The following is a 16,920-nucleotide window of genomic DNA, read 5'->3' as shown; positions in this document are numbered from 1 at the left end:
AAGCGCCACCCCCCTGCCCCACCCCTCCCTGGCCTTGCCTGAGGTCCTGAGACCGGTGGGTCCAGAGGCCTCCCTGGGCTGGCTTGTGCACCATGACCCCCCAGAGCTGCCCCCAGCAAATGGTGCAGGGCCACGGACAAAGGGCTGGTATGAAAGACCCCCGGCCTGGGGGCGGGCCTGACACCTCGCGGACAGGCAGACAGAGGCCATGGAGGAAGCAATTAGGCGCCGCCCTGGGTCTGCTCCACACCTCACTCTCCCACGCTGTCTGGCAGCACTTTGAGGGGTCCTGGGCCAGCTGCCCCCCAAGTGCCCGGGGGGTGGGGCTGTGAGCCTCCTTCGAGACAAGCTGGCCTAGCCCAGGAAGGCCCTGCTGGCCCCAGCACTGGGCTGGGGGCTGGGAGCACTGTGGCCCCTCCCATCACAGCTGAGATCCCAGGCACTTGCAGGGTTCAACCCCCCACCTGCCAGCCAGGGGCACATGCTGGGGCAGCAGGACCAGGCCCCAGGCCCCCGGGGAGGTGTGTGGTTGAGATGGGGCCTGCCTGGGAAGGTTTAAAATCCCAGCCAGTGCTCTTCTGACCTGTGAAGCAGGCTTGCGGCCCTCTGTCCCCACTGCTGGAGACCTAGGATGGCAGCCCTGCAGGGCCCCCCTCCACCCCGTGCCCGCCCTGCCCCCAGGCCCAGGAAGGTCAGTTCCCACAGGCCCGGCCCCTCCCCCACCAGGCCATGGTCCATCCCCTTTGTGGGGCCGGGACAATGTCTCCGCAGACAGAGGGGGGGATGGGCCTCTGGCGCTGTCGGCACCCTGGGGGGTCAGGGGCCACGGGTGCTGGGGCCTGCGGTGTGTGAGAGACCCTGACAGCGCCAGGTCTGGGCACACGCGTGTGCATCGGCACTCCGCAGGCATGTGTCTCGGAAGCACCCAGGTCCTCGGGGTGCAGGAGCACCAGCTTCGGAGCAGCTGAGTGTGTCCACGTGTGGGCGTGAGTCAGGCGTGTGAACACGGAGCCTGTGTGACCCGGCATGTCACGTGAGGACACGGGCCTGCGTGAGTGGATGTGCCTTTGAGTGCTCGCCCAGCAGCCTTCAGTGCCCCGCACGTCCGGGGGTGGGGGTGGGGGGGTCCGGAGGTGTGTTCCTGGGGTGGGAGGAGTCCTGACCGGGAGAGCCCGCCTCTGCAAGCAGGTGGGGAGGGGACAGTGGCATCTGGGACAATGGGAGGAAAGCCACGTGCTCCAGGCAGAAAGATAAGCATGGTGTCCAAGACGCAGTCTGGACGCCACAAGGCCTGACTGAGGGGCGCTGCCCGGCCAGGGCCTCCCCGTTTAGGGACACAGGGGAGGATCTGAGCCCCTCCCTCAGACTCTCTGGGGCCGGCAGGCCTATGGCCCGGGAACTGGTCACTCCCTGCCCTGTGTGCCTTGATCCTCTCAAGCCTTCACCCCCTTCTTCTTCCAACTGTGCCAGCCACAGCCCAGGGCCCACTTAGGACCTGGACGTGCAGACCCCACTGCATGGCGACAGCCGGACTGACAGCCCAGCTTAGGCTACCTAAAGCCTATCAGAATGAGACCTCACGTCCAGCTCACTTGGATGGGTCGGGGCCAATGTCCACTGAAGCAGAGGGGTGTGAGCCACTGGGCCTGGACAGGTGGCCAAGTCCTCCCCTCCTCCTCGCATCCTGGACTCTGACACAGGACAGTCACAGCCCCCCTCCAGGGGGGCCGGGGAGAACGCAGACCAATATGTGAATTTCAGATAAAACATGGGATTCTGCTCTGAAGTTCGTCGCACTCATCGGGGGTCTTTCCTTGCATTTTCCAAGTGCAGCACCCAGCCCTCCCAGGCTCTTAGAAGGAACAGAGGCCGTGAGAGAGCTGCACGGGAGGCCCCGGACGTGCTCCCACGGCAGGGAGTCCCCAACGAGGGGCAGTGCTCACTGGCCCCAGGCAGGCATGGCCAGGACCCCCTAGCTCTCTCTGTGAGCAGAGGGTGGGTGGGTAGCCACATGCCCTGGGTTAAATCAAACAGAATCTGGGCCAGAGGATGCCCTCTGGACCCAGGCCCTGGGGTGGCTCCCCATCCCCTTTGGCCCCTCAGCACCTCCCCCTAGGCAGCACAGCCCCCTTGACGCCCATCCCTGGCAAGACGCTGGGCAGCACACAGCCCCCTCTCCGTGGCCCCCAGTTATCCCCACTAGCTGGTTTTCCCCCTTCCCCCACTGTCCACACCGCCACAGCCCCAGCACCCTCCTAGGCGGCACGTACACCTCCCCTGTGGCCCCTGAGCACCCCCCTGCGAGCACATAGCACCCCTCCCTAGAGCACACCCCCAGGCGGCACACAGCCCCCTCCCAGTGGTCCCGAAGCCCCCCCCAGGTGGCCATACCCCTCCACCGTCCCCGATGAGCCCGGGAGGCGCCCCCTTCCCGAGGCTCCCGGGCACCCCCAGCGCTGCAGGCGCGGGCCGTTCCCAGACGGGGGAGGGGCGCGGGCCGTGAGAACCGCCGGCGGCGGGCGCGTGGGAAAGCGGGAGGAGGGGCGGCGCGGAGGGCGGGGCGCGCCTGGGAACGGCCCCCGCCCCCGCCGGCCTTTGAAAGGGCCACTCAGGGCGCCCGGCCCAGATTCAAAAGCAAACGGCCGCCCGCCCGCCAGCCTTCCCGCGCCGGCGGGGGCGGGGGCGGAGGACCTCGGCTGCCCAGGGCCGTGTGGGAGGGGGCGGGCGCCAGCCGGCGGAGAGAGGGGTGGCAGGCTGGGAAAGTCGAGGAGGGGCCGATGCGGTACGGGCTGTGGGCAGCCCTGGTTGTCCCCCTCCCACCGACAAGTGGAGCTGGGCCCTCAGACAGCAGGTGGCAGCCCTGCAGCCTAGGGTCTGTCACCCACTCACATCAGGCCTGCACAGGGGGCCCGGGGACAGTTCCTGCCCCCCGTGCTCTCAGCCCAAGGAGAGGGGGGCTCCAAAGTACTTCTCCAAAGGGTGGTGGTATTCCCAGGATTGGGCTGGGGGCCTGGAGGACTTCCTGGAGGAAGTGACATCTAAACTGGGGATTGGCGGGCCTGGTGGAGAGAGTGGGTGCTCAGGTGCTGCAGGAACTGGGATGTGATGTGGGGTCCGGTGAGGTCAGGAGGGGCCGGTGTGGACAGCAGGCTGGAACGAGTCGGGGCGCTGGCAGTGTGGAGGGGTGGGCGCGGGGCTGAGCCTAGGGGTGGGCGTCCCCCCCGCCCTTCCCCCTTCCTGCACCTTCCAGGGCCACTGAGTTAGGCCAAGCAGGAAAGGGCCCCCTCTTCTACTGCCACCTGCGCCTGGCGCAGTGCGTCTGCCGAGATGGGGGGAGGAAGAAGCAGTCCCAGCCCAGCCCCCCACTTCCCGGGGGCCCCCGCAATGCACTCTCCCCCGCCACTCCCCCAGCTCCAGGGAGGAGAGCACCGTTCCTTCTCCCGAGGCCCTGCCCTACCCCTGGCTGGCTGGGGGCACACCTAGGCCCCCACCTGCCCAGGTATCCACCGGCCATGCTGCTCCCCTGTGGAGGAGACCTTCGGGGTCTGTGCTGGTCCCAGACGTACCCGACGATGGGCTCTCAGCAGAGCTCCACCCACAGTGGCCCTGCTCAGGGTGGCGGGTGGGTGGAGAGCGGGGCTGCCTGGGAGGGCCTGGGAAGGGGGTGCCCCCACACCACAGCCGGTCTGACTCCGTGCGGCTGGGGAGGGGCAGGTGGCCGGGTGGGAGTGGGGGTGACACACGCCTGTTCCTGCTGCTTGCCCACCCACAGGGCACCCACTGCACTGGCCATCGATCCAAAGGCCCCTGCCCTGTTCGGACACAGATGGAGTAGTCACTGCCTGGCAGGCCCTACTCTGTCACCCTGAGGACCCTCCCCAGACCCAATCCACGGCTACCTGGGGCCTCCTCCGTCTGCAGCCCTGAGGGGCTGGCTGCCTCTGGCCCCTGACCCCAAGGCTGGTGAGCCTGTCCTGCCTGCTGCATCCAGGGCTGAGGGGACAGTGGGTCTGCAGAAGCTAGGCCTGCTATCCTGGGCCAGGCCCCCTGGCTTTGGAGCTGGCAGGTACTCAAAAGGAAGACGAGGCCACCTCCCCTGCTAGATGCCAGCCTGGCTCCTGGGCCCGGCCATCCCTGCCACCGACCCCAGCAGCAGGGGGGCGGGGGCTTTCCTGGAAGGGCCGCTTGGTTTCTGCGAAAGCAGCTGCGGACAGTGTGCAACGAGCACACAGGCGGGGCTGCTGCCAACAAAACCTTATCTGCGGACCCCGAAGTCTGCATTTCATGTGATTTAGCTCGTGGGCTGTGATGTCTGACATCTGGGGGAGGGTGCGGCCTCCTGCCCTTCCGCCAGCCCCAGTCCCGGCCACAGGACCCTCGGACTGAGATGGGTGCCCTCCCCCACCCACCCCACGGGCCTGGCTGGCATCGCCTGCCCCTCGCCCAGAAGGCAGGTCATCCACGCCCCGCCCTCCCTCCCCTTTCTTTCGAGCCCGCTGAGCGGCGGGTTTAGAGCTGGCCTTTGACACCTCTGGCCAGTGGCTCCTGCTGGCTCCGTGGCGGGGGCTCAGAGAGTGGCACTGACGTGGGCCAGGGGGGCACAGAGCGGAGGGATGGGAGCCCCAGACTTTGTGTTTTGGATGTCCTCTTGCTGCCCAAGGTGTCTTACTGACCTTGGGCCTGAGAGGACAGAGCCGAGGGTACCCACACGGTCTTTGCCCCTCCCTCCAGCTCCAAGAGGCCGGTCCTCTTTGGCCTGCACCAGCTCCCCCTGAGGCCACGTCACACCGGCCTGGCTTGGGGCCAGCGTCTTGGCCGTGGCTGTGGACTGTTCCCTCCATCCTGTGTGTCTGTGCACCCGTGTGCCCGCCGTCCCACCCTGCACTGTGACTGGGCTACACGCCTGTCCTCTGTCAGGCGAGTTTGCGTCCTCTGAGTTCTGACTTGAAGCGTCTCGGCCCTTTTAAAAAGTGAACATCTGTCAACATCCAGGAGGTACATCCCCCAGACCGCACACGGGAGCACCTCTGAGAAGCACACGGTGAGGACCAGGGTCCAGAGGGGAGTGGCCCAGACCGCCGGGCCCTGGGGCACCTTCCCCACAGACAGACACAAAAGGCGCAAGGAGCTGGGCGCCTGGCTGGGCGCCTGGCGTGAGCTGGGCTGGGCACTCACACACCCGACCTCCCCGGACGCTGACCAGCAGGTCCCCTGGCCCAGGCTCTTCCCAGGGCCTCATCACACACCTCAGACCGCGTGGGGGCCCCTGGTAGCCCTGCGGGAGGATGAGAGTCCCACGTGGGGCAGGTATGGTGGCAGACTACCAGACGGCTGGTGCCCAGGCAGCCCTGCGTCCGTGCGCGGGCGTGGCTACGGCTGTCACGCCAGCCCAGGATCCTTCCTAAAGAAGCGGGCCACCGGGAGAAGGGGTCCGCAGGCCAGTGCGGTCCAGGTCCTCAGTTCCCCCGAGAACCATCTGGTGGGAACCGAGGCTGGGCTCTGGAGGAGACCCAGAGGGGAGGGGTGGGACCAAGAGGAAGGCCCTGCAGGCTGCGGGGAGGGCCTCCTGGGGTGATCAGCTGGGCCCACCCTGCTGTCACCTCCGGGGGGCTATGCCGAGCTTGCCGATGGGGCCGACACCCCGGCTGGCATCCTGAGTCTGGGGGCATGCTGGGCCCCAACCCCTGATGCAACCTGTCTGGCAGCTCCCGCCACCCTCGAGGCCTGTGATAGGCTCCGCCTGCGGCTGCAGGAGCCAGTGGCCCGGGGTCTCTGCCTGTGCAGGGTGGGGGCCGCTCCTCCTGCAGCCTCTGTGCCTGTGTGACCCTGGGGCACCGAGTGTGGGAACGGGGCTGGGGGCCACGGAGCACAAAGGCCGGGGAGGGGCGGGGTCAGTGGCCGCCGCGCCTCTTCCTGTCTGTTCCTACGTCTGCAGTTGGCCAGCAGGGTATAGGGAGGGTCTCCATGCTCGGGGACAGGCTGGGCATGGGCGCCCCGGCCGGGACCTGGGTCTGGGAGGGCTCCGGGGCCCCCACCACCGCAGGCCCCCAAGTTGTGGGGGTGTGCGCTGGGGGGCCGCTGGCCCGGGGTCCCCCTCGGGTGCCCAGGCCCCAAGAGCCCTCTCTGCCCACGGCCGTTCCCGTGCCAGAGATCAGCCTGGGCGGCCTCCTCCTCCCTCTCAGGGCCCCTGCCCAGCCCTGGGGTCTCCCGGGGGGGGGGGGTCTGTGACCCTGTCCCCGAGGCCCAGCCTCCCGTACGTAACTGCAGGCTCCCCCCGCATCACCCTCCCCTTCCTGGGGACCCCCGAGCTGGCTCTGCTGAGAGCTCCCTGAGGTGGGGTGACTGTCATCCTGCAGTGGCCTCCCCGCCCGGGGCCCACGTCTAAGGGCCGACGTCACTGGGGCCACAGCCCAATCCCCATCACAGCAGAGGGGGCCGGAGGAACAGAAAAATAGACGTTATGCCCGGCCACGCCTGGGCTCCTGCTTAGGGTTTTTTTTAAACGCAAGTTTCTTTGATAAGATCCTTTCCCATGGTGGACAGCACTGGGAATGTCCTCTTGGCGGACGTTCCCAGTGGACAATCCCAGGCCCAAGTCGCCAACTTCGTGGGCCGTAACCCTGCCCTCTACGAGAGACCCACTGCCCCTCGCCCACTGGGCCCCGGGGCGGGCGGGCGGGCCACCTCCCTGCGACAGGGGCCTCCCCCACGTGGCCGGGCACACACTCTCTCCAGCCTCACTTGCTCTGGCCTCGCACCCCGACGAGCAGCCCTGAGAGCGGCCGGGCAGGCTCTGGGAACGCTTCGTGTGTCAAGTGGGTTTTCCCTCTGGGAACGGCACCAAAATAGCAGAAGGAAGGAAAAGAAAATGGAAACTCAGCCAGGCGGCGGGAGCTCTCCAGGGAGGCGACCAGCTCTGGCCTGTGCAGGGGCAGCAGAGGCTCTGCGCCAGCGTCCAGGGTGCTCGGGCCCTCGGGGGCGCAGGACAGCACCCCGCCGCTGAGCGCGGCACGGAGGCGCTCTCTGGGTCAGTCCTAGCGTGCTGCCCCCTGCTGGCCAGCGGCCAGCGCCCTTTGATGTCCACATGGGCTTAGGAGCCACCCTGGCCCTGGCCGTGGCCTCTCAGTGCTGAGCAGGGTCTGCAGCCGCAAGGAGCTACTGGTCCCTGGGCCTCAGGCCCTCACCTCGGGGCATCTGTGCAGCCCCTTTTCTGGGCTTCTTGGGGTCCACCTGCGAGAGGGCCACTGCTTCCCCTGGGCCGGCCCCGAGGACAGCACCGCTCTGGCGCCGGACGGGGAGTAGGCGTAGCCAGCGTGCAGGGCCGGGCGGGCGGCCGTTCCCGGCCGCTGCTCAGGCGGAGCCCCCGAGGGGAGGCCGTGAGCACCGTGGTCGAGGGGCTCTGGGGGCAGGCGGGGGGAGCATGGCCCGAGGTGCCCAGGCCGAGGTGCCCAGGCCGAGGTGCCCAGGCCGAGGTGCCCAGCCCGAGGTGCCCAGGCCGCGTGCAGACGCTGCTGCAGGTCGGCAGCGAGACTCCTCTGCTCACCGTGACCAGCTCCACGGCCTGAGGCCCACGGTGGGAACCAGTCCACTAACCCAGAGCCAGCTGGGTCCTCCCACCTGCCCCGGATGCTGCTGGCTGAGCGAGGCTGTGGGCTCAAATTCAGAAACCCTAGCTTCTCAGGGACCCCCTTCTCTGCCCGCCTGGCCCTGCCATGCCGCCCTTTTGGGGTCCTTGTGCACAGGTGTAGATGTCCCCAAACAGCTGTCTGCCACCCAGCGAGGGTCCTGCCCCGGGGCACACCCGACCTGCCTCGCTCTGGAGCTGAGCCCCGCTGGAGGCTGCCGGACAGCCACGGGCCTCAGAGGCTCCCCGGCCCTGGGACCCCCTTCCCGACTAAGGCCCACCCGGCGCTGCTGCCCAGCCTCACACCCGGGCTCCCACCTGCCGCCCGTGTGGCCGCACACGCAGGTCTCTGCCTGGCGCCCCGCCCCACTCCCGGCAGCCCCGTGTGGCCACTGGTGTGGCCGCCTTCTGCTTCTGGGCCCCGAGCCGTGGACCCTGTCTCTGTCCTCCTCACCAGCTGGGCACGTGTAGAATGCATATCTACCACAGAAGGACAGCGCTGGGCAGGGCCCCAGCTAGGCAGTGAGCCCCTTCCCCCCGCCCCAAGAGCTTGGTGTACCCCGGTGCGCTCTCCAGACCAGATTCCCGAGAGCCCAGACCCAGCACCTGCCGGGCGGCCAGGGGCGCAGCCTAAAACCTAGGATCCCAGCCACGCGCTTGAATCGTATCCTGGATCCTCTGTGCCTTGCCTTCGCGCCCCCCACCCCCCCACAAGCTGCCGCCACCCCTTACCTGGGCAGGTGCACCACCTGCTCCAGGTCTCCTGCCTCCCTGCCCTGCGGTTAGAATGCTGCAAATCTGTCCCGCCTGCTGCGGCCTCCCTGGGCCACGCTGCCCCCTCGGGACTGTCTCCTGTCTCCCAGGGGCACTGGCGGGCCCCGCCAGGGTGTGGCTCTCTCTTTTGCCTTTGCACCAGCTCCATGCCCCCCCAACGGGGCCCACGCGGGGACAGGGCAGCGGCGGGGCACACGTGGGGTGAGGGCAGCGGGGTCCCGGACGCTCTTCCCGCGAAGGGCAGCGGCCGCCCTCTGCGCCTGTGGCCCTCGCAGGTCCGAAGGCTCAGGTGCTCCCCAGCCAGTGGCGTCCCGCGGCGCGAGTGGGGTTTTCCTCCTGGCTACCCAATTTCCGTTTTCTCAAGAAGACACCAGCAGAGGCTCTGAAAAGCTCAGGAAAATGCCCCCCCAACCCAGGCCCCGCCTGACATCCTGGGGTCTTTACAACACTTGCAGCCTTGAGCGGGGACCCGGTACTGTCCTCCCGAGCTCCAGCCCAAGGGAAAGCACTTCCCAACGCCCGGCTTCGGCACCATCCGTCCTGGCAGGGCAGGGGCCCAGCTTCTGCACAGACTGCACCCCAGGCCAGGCAGTGGGGGTCCAAGGACCTGAAAACAGGGGCTTCCCTCCCTCCTCCCTCCCTCCCACTCTGCTGGGCGCCGGCCCGGGGAGCTGTGCAGAAGTGCGGGGCCAGGCCGGCCTCCACGTGTACCCGGATGGGGGAAGCCAGGCTGAGCTGCCACCAAAAAGCTGGGCTTGGGGAGCTGCTCCCAATGCAACATCGTCATGGCCTGAACTCCAGAATATTGTGGGAATAGCCAGCACTCTGCACGGGGACCGGCCCTGGCCCTCCCTGCCCGCCGCACCCGTGCAGACCCCAACGCCGAGGGCAGCCAGGCCCCAGCCTGGCAGGGCCGGGCCCAAAGGCCGCATCACCTCCCCTCAGCTGTACAGCTCAGGACAGGGCACCCAGGCCGGCAGGGGAGGGGAGGGGTGCCCCCTCCTTGGTGCCCAGGCCCCAGACTCCTCACGGATCTTAACCTTGGGTACGGCTGCCCCGACCTGGGGACTTCCTCAGCCAGGGATTTCTAGCCGTCAGGGTGGACCCAGCAGCAATCCGTGGCTCTGGACGTTGCCCTCGGAAAACGGGATCCGCCCCAGACAGAGGCACTTTGGTGGGTTCCCTGTATTCCCTCCAGAAGCCCCGTGGGAGGCCAGCCCCGGGCCAGGAGGACATTCCCAACCCTGAGCGGACACCCACCCTGAGCTGCCCTTTCAGTCTCAGCTGCCCACCTTGGCCATGCGGGCCCTGATGCTCTGCCACCTCTTGGCCACAGGCTACAGTGACCGCCCCCATCCCCGCCCCGCCCCCCCGCCAAGCTCCCCCGTGCCGTGGCCATGGGAGTCTGGGGGTGGCGGAGAGGAGAAAACGCACAGACCAGGCAGTGGCCACTGCTCACGTGAGCAGAAACGCCAAGGCTGTCCCGCCACCGCCAGGGCCTCGCGGGCCTCACCTGTCAGAGCCTGGGGCTTCCACACTGGCCCAGGGCCGGCAGGGGGCACGCAGCAGCACCCACCTGGCAGCGGCTGAAGATGTCCGAGTGGGTGACGCGCACGTTGAAATGCCTGATCACGGCGGTGGCTTGCTGCCGGGCCTTGAGGGAACAGTCCACCGAGAGGCAGCGCCCAGCCCCGACCTGGGCCCGGAGCTGCGGACACACGCAGGCGCTGAGCGGTGGGCCAGAACCCAGAGCCCGCCCCGGCCCGGCCTTCCCAGCTCCCGGCCGAGAGCCTCCACTCTGCCCGGGGCGTGGCAGTGGCACCGCTCAGCCCCCCTCCCACTGGCCCCACGGCAAGCAGACCCTGAGGTGTGGGCGGCTCAGGAAGTCGAGGCTCAGATGTGAGTCGTCTGTGGGGTCCTCACCTTGTGGTACGGCAGCCCTGAGGTCAGGATGATCCTTCCCTCCTGCCTGGCAACCTGTGAAGGAGGAAAAACTGGCAGGTGAGGGTGTCAGGCCAGCTCCTGGGGCTGGGCTTCTTTTGCCCCCCTTCGCCAGCCACCCCCCCCCATGCCCCAGAGCTGTCTCTGCCTGGCACCTGAGTGGCCACCAGATTCCCGCAGTCTGAGGCCGGGCATCGCCTCCTGTTATAGATTTGGTCTCAGAATCATGCAGACGCTTCACAGAATTGCAAACAAAATTAAATTTAAAAAGCAATCTCTAAAAACCCAAAGATGAAACCAGTGAACCACAAAGAGAGAAACATTCCAGATGACACGAAGCCACAGTGAATCGACCATGTATCTCTAGGGCTACAGACCCAAAATGAAAAATACCCGGCAGTAATACTATTGTTGGTGATAATAACATCAACATTGTTATTCTGAAATATCTGTGTGTGAATTGTAACATAAAACAGATGGGTAATGCTGGTGTGGTGAGTATTAGGAATTTCAGCTGAGAGGAAGGAGATTTGGATTAAAATTAAGGAGATCAGCCTTCCCTGGTGGCGCAGTGGTTGAGAGTCCGCCTGCCGATGCAGGGGACACGGGTTCGTGCCCCGGTCCGGGAAGATCCCACATGCCACAGAGTGGCTAGGCCTGTGAGCCATGGCCACTGAGCCTGCGTGTCCGGAGCCTGTGCTCTGCAACAGGAGAGGCCACAACAGTGAGAGGCCCGTGTACCGCAAAAAAAAAAGCAAAGACTGTCAGACTAGATTTTAAAAAATCCAGCTAGAAGCAGTTTGTAAGTACAGTAATACATCTAATAAGAGCAAAGAAAGGTTGAAAGCAAAAGGGTGAGAAAAGGATATACAAATACTAACCAAAGAATGCTGGAGAAATAGTATTAATATTAGTTCAAATAGACTTTACTGCAAAGAGCAGTACTAGAGCCAAAGAGGTTCACCTCATAATTGTAAAAGATTTCACTCAACAGGAAGATATAAGAATTCTAAAAGTTGTATGCATGTGCACCTAATAACAACTTTAAAACATATTAAGCAAATACTGACATGACTACAAGGAGAACTTGGGGAACCCACTGTCGAGGTCTCTGATAGAAGCAGGCAGAAAAACAACCAAACAAGATACACAAGATTTGAGCAAACATTAAGTAAGCTTGACCTATTGAGCGTGTGAGAGCAAGAGAGGGAAATGAACATGGCTGGAGGAGACTGTGTCCTTTTAAAGTCCACATGGAACATTTATAAAAAGGATCATCTGCTTGACTACAAAGCAAGTCTTCACAAATATCTAAATCAGCCGTATACAGACTATAATTCAGATAGGTTAGAAATTGATTTTTAAAAGATAACTAAAAAGCTCCCAAACCCCAAGCTTTCTGACACTGAAAAACAGCCTTTTAAAGAACTCAAGTCAAATAAGTAATGATAACAGACGCTCAAAAATTATTAGAACTAAAAAGTAATGAAAACACTACATATCAAAACGGATGGAATGCAGTGAAAACGTACTTCAGGAAAAATTTATTGCCTTGAATGTTTACATCATAAAATTTAAAAGGCTGAAAATTAAAGAGCTAAACACTCCACTTGGAAATAACCCCAAGCAAGCAAAAGGAAGGAAACTATAAAGATAAGGAGAGAAATTAATGAGACAAAAACCACAAGAATGCAATCGAAAGGATCAACAAAGCCAAATACTAGTTATTTGAAAAGACTTAGTAAATTGACAAAGCTCTGTGAGATCAGGAAAGAGGGTCAGCACAAGTGAGCAACAGTCAGAGGGAAGCTGGCCACCTGCGGGTGCCGTGCAGCTTCCACAGAGGAGCTGGACACCACCACGTGCGTGACACACTCTGTGAAATGGGCACATCCAGAAAAAGGTACGGACCGCCAAGTGACTCAAGAAGATGCAGACAACTACGTAGTCCGAAAACTATTAAATAAGAAAGAATCAGAGACTCCTGGAAACGCCTCCCCCCCGAAACACCAGGCTGAGGAGGCCTTGCAGGAAGTCAGCCAACGTTTGAGAGGATAATCCAAATGTTACTCAAAGCAGCAGAAAGCAGAGAGGAGGAAAAACTCCCCAGCTTGCTTATGAGGTGGAAGAGAAGATGGTGAGGAAGAGAAGTTCTGTGTCAGACACGGTCCTGGAGGCAGACCCAGCCACGTGACATGCTGGCTAGGCTGGGTCCAGGCTGAAAAGGTTCGTCACATGTACAGGTCACAGGGACGCTCTCAATGGCTGCAGAGAAAGCATCAGGTAGAATTCAGCTTCTTTCATGATGAAACGTGCAGCGGATATGGCGCCCGGGGAGCCTCCCCAGCCTGGTGTGGGGGCCTGGCAACCACCGCGGTTCACGGAGAAACATTCCCTGTCAAGTCAGAACTGAGACAGACGGCCACGGTCACCACCTAGTCAACCCCACCTTGGAGGCCTCGACCACTGGGACAGGATAAGGGAAAGAAATAAGACCCATACAGACTGGAGAGGAAGGAATGAAACCATCCTGTTTGCAGAAGATATGTCCACAAAGAGAACCTCAAGAACTGACAGTCAATTCAGTAGAATTTAGGAGACTTTTGCAAGGTTTCCAGATGTAAGATCAATGCTCAGGCAACTAAGAACTAAAGGTCCACTGCGGTTCTGTGCATCCGCAGAAAAGGATATCTGCACCACACGTTGTGGCAACAAAGCAGAAGGTTCCTGGGGTGAAACCTCATAGACGTGGCAGGGCTTCGTGGAGAGCTTACAAAAAGTGCGTGGAACCCTCGGAGAGGAGCGAGACCAACGCTCACGCGCAGAGGACTCGAGGTGACGACACGTCACTGTCCCCACCCTGGCTCACAGTGTCAACGAGCTCCAAGCAAAGCCCACAGAGGGGCCGTTTCCAGACCATCACGGGAAGGCGGAGGGGGAGGGGGAGCGAGGTGGGGCTCCCCCTGCGGACGCCAAGATGAACTCTGAGGCCAGAGGGAGGAGGACGGAGCGGCAGCAGGGCCCCCACACCATCCCCAGGTCCGGGGACTCGCCGGAAGGACTCGGCACACGATCGGGGAAGGACAGAAAGCAGAACCAGCTTACGGAAAGCACCCGGGCGGAGCGCAGAGGAAACCACTCAAGCCCCGGAGCCTGCCTGGTGGAGTCGGCCTGAGCCAGGTCCCGCTGCGCCGGCCACCGCGACGCGCGTCACCGGGCAGATGCATTAGTGACCCAGCACCCATGGCGTGCGCTGCGGTTCAGTCACCCAGGCACCCTCCGCAACCCGGAAGGGAAGCAGGCATCCACGCAGACCACACTGTCCGGACGGCTGGGGCACAGTGAGCCCCTCCCACCATTCGGGGAAAGTTTTCCATCAGCCGTTTACCGGCAGGACCAACTGTGCCAGCGGGCCTTCCCAGGCCAGGCTCAGGCCTGCGGCTTTCTGCCCGGGGCGCCTCACAGGACGGGGGCACAGGCAGCGAAGGAGCGCGTGGAAGGATGCTCAGCTTCACTGACATTCGGAGGAAGGCGGGCGAAAGTGCAGCCAGATGTGACTTCCCGCCGACAAGACCGGCAAAATGGACGGCGAAGCGGCGACCGCGAATGTAACCTGTGTGTTGTCATCCAGCGGCTCACGGGACGGAGCCCCGGGTGTGGTTCTGAGCTGCCTCAGCACCGCGGCCCCAGGACTGAGGGGCTTCCTCCTGGGCCCTCCCGGCCTCTGGCCAGCCCCTCAGGCTCTCCTTCTGCAGGGCCTCCACGGGGAACCCCAGCCATGTTCCGAGGAGCTTGGCCACATCACACCATGGCCCACCAGTGACCTCTTTACCTCTGGAGACCGGTCCTCAGTGCCCTAAGTCTATCAGATCAGCAGATCAGTCCCAGAGACCCCAGAACCACTCAGAGATCACTGCCTGGAGACTCTTCCGGATGCACCTCTCTCCCCACGTCTGCATCCGTCGGGGTCCCCAGAGCAGCCGAACCGCCCTGGAGGCACACAGAGATCTACCGCAAGGGGCCGGCCGAGAACGAAGGCGGCGGCGGCGGGGGCACCGTCGGGGCAGAGTCGGCGCCACTGTCCGCACGTGGACTTGCTTTTTGCTCTGGCTCCCGCTAGGGTGGCTGCCCGGCCTGGCCCTGTGCCCCCCAGCTTCTGCTCAGGCCACGCCCGGGGAAGCCACCACTGAACGTTGGCATCTTCCTCCACCCAGACGGGCTGAGAACCTCCCCAGACATCACGCCCCAGCTCCTCTGTGCCGGACGGCTCTTCGCTCAGCGGGCTCCGTCCCCTCACACTTGACCCCAAGCAGCAGGAGGACCAGGGTGCACCTCAGTGCGGCTTGGCTGACGCCCCGGCTCATCTTTGAAAGGTCTGCTCCCTGCAAGCATGGGCACAGCACCCGGGCCTCTGCCCCGCGTGGCAGGACCCTCCTCCCTTCCCTCACCAGCAGTGCTGCCTTTCTCTAAAACATGTTTATGAGTGTTAACAGCGCTCATGGTAGAAGACAAAACCCACGGTACAGCCCTTCTCTACGAAACAGCCAGCTCGTCCACTCGGGGGGTCTGGACGGGGAAACGCGTGACTGGGCAAGATCCACGGAAGAGAAAATGTAAACGGCCAAAGGGACACAGCAGCTCCCACGGCTGGAGATGTCCTCTCCAGAAAATGCCCTCAGGGCTCCAGCTGCGCCCAAGACCATCCCAGGTGTGAGAAGTGCACACAGCCGCCCCCAGAACGCTGCCGCAAGCAGCACTCGCGGTGGCAGTAAACCGTCCCCCCGCAGGGCGGCACTGAGGAAAGGCCCTGGGAGCTCCGACCACAAGGCCGAGGGGACAAGTTAAAAGCCTCACGGGAGACGTGGGTAAAGTCAGTCTGTAACACAGGGCCTCGAGCTGCAGCTCCAACCCCAGGAGGAAGCACCTCGGTCCCCCTCCCACACCCCTGGCAGGGCCCTGGGCCTGTGGCCTCGAGGGCTACGACGATCCGGTGTGAGGTCTGAACCCCCGGCCCCAGTCCAGCCCCTGCGCGGCTTCTCCCTCCGCCCCGTCTGGGCCACCGCGACCCCGGCGCTTCCCCAGCCTCTGTGGCGGCTCCATCTCCGCGTCTGAGGCGTCATCACAGCAGCACTGCACTCCTGGCTCCCAGATCTACTGATTTTCTAACGTGGCCACAGCCACCTGAGCATGAACTCACACCCAGCTCTGTGGGGTGGGAGCGGGCGGGCCCCAGGGGCTCACGCACAGGACCCCTGGTGCTCCGGTGCCGGCGGCCCGGCTCTGGTGACGGACCCGTTTCCAGGCTCCTTCGGTGCCGCAGGATCCAGTCCCGGGGGCTGCTGGATGGAGGTCCGTCTCCTTGCCCTGCGGCCCACACCGAATCCTTCCTGTGCTTTGAGTCTGGTGATTGCCTTCCGTTTCTGCTGTCAAGGGCTCACGTGGTGACACTAGCTCCACCCATATAATGCGAGGTCCTCCCTCAGGGGCGGGCCCCTTTGAGGTCAGCTGACAAGTAAATCACACCTGCAACTCCCTTGGGCCGCATCATGTAAAACTTCAGAGGGTAACGTGGGAGTGCGGGTGCAGACCAGGGGCCAAACCCTGCCTTCCGTCTGCTGGCGACCGGGGTACTCTCGGGGCCGGCTGGGAAGGCCCCTCCTCCCCGGGTCCCGTGACCACTGACGCCTGGTCTGCGGTCCTCGAGATGCCAGGCTGGCCCTCCTAGTCTTAGCCTCCATGAGCTAGAAACAACCCTGGTTGGGGACACAGGGGTTTCCGACAGGGACGGTGTCCAGAGCCACCCTAGGCACGACCACATCCTCCTCCCCTGGGCGCCAGAACCAGGCGTCCGGAAGAGACGGCCATGAGGGGCCAGGGCTGGGGAGAGGGGACATCCTCGCACGGACGTGGGGCCGGCACGGGAGGCTCACGGCTTCCCCCTGCAGCCCCGGGCAGATCCCCTCTGCTCTTCCGGCCCCAGCTTCCTCGTTACTGGGGGTGGGGGCTGCCAGGAAGACCCGGCTGGCAGTGCGGAGCGTGGAGGGAAGGGCCACTGCGGACGACGCCCCACGGCTCTGCAGTCCCAGGGCCCCCGGCCAGCTCTGTGCTCCGGCCGCCCACCTGGTGAGCCCGGGGACCCCTTCCCGAAGAATGTGTTCAAATTCATAAAAGAAACCACATATTAAAAGTCCACGTTACGACCCGGCCACCTCTACGCCCTTTCACGGCTGCAGAGTCACAGCAGACGCGAGTGCAGACAGCCCGAGCGTCCATCAGCGGCCGGGTGGGTGGATCACTGCGGTCCGTCCGATGGAACGTTATTTGGGAGTAAAAAAGAGTGAAGCGCTGACAGATGCTACAACACAGCTGAGCCCGGAAAACATCACGCTTGTGAAAGAAGCCAGGCCCGAAAGGCCACGTGCACGAGTCCATTGACACGCAGTGTCCGCAACAGGCAGCTCCCCGGAGACCGAAGCCAGGCTGCCAGGCGCTGGGGAGGGGGCGCGGGGACAACTTCACGGGTGATGAAAGTGGTTTAAAATTGACTGTGGTGATGGCTGCACAACTCTGGGGATGTACAG

The 16,920-nt window shown here is 63.7% G+C and overlaps 1 protein-coding gene across 1 annotated transcript in view; it reads right to left on the bottom strand.

Annotated features, from left to right (window-relative positions):
• The window catches only part of EXD3 (exonuclease 3'-5' domain containing 3), a 59,976-nt gene that overhangs the window by 6,307 nt on the left and 36,749 nt on the right, over positions 1–16,920 (bottom strand). Inside the window, exons 17-18 of the mRNA XM_028497360.1 lie at positions 10,322–10,375; positions 9,975–10,106 (exon numbers count right to left, since the gene is read on the bottom strand). Of these exons, the coding sequence (XP_028353161.1) occupies positions 9,975–10,106; positions 10,322–10,375 (186 nt within the window). The remainder of the gene's footprint in view (positions 1–9,974; positions 10,107–10,321; positions 10,376–16,920) is intronic.

This window comes from Physeter macrocephalus, chromosome 13 (genome assembly GCF_002837175.3).
Source record: "Physeter macrocephalus isolate SW-GA chromosome 13, ASM283717v5, whole genome shotgun sequence".
Lineage (NCBI taxonomy): Eukaryota > Metazoa > Chordata > Mammalia > Artiodactyla > Physeteridae > Physeter > Physeter macrocephalus.
Note: the sequence above shows the minus strand (reverse complement) of the source record. Positions and strands in the feature narration are given on the sequence as shown.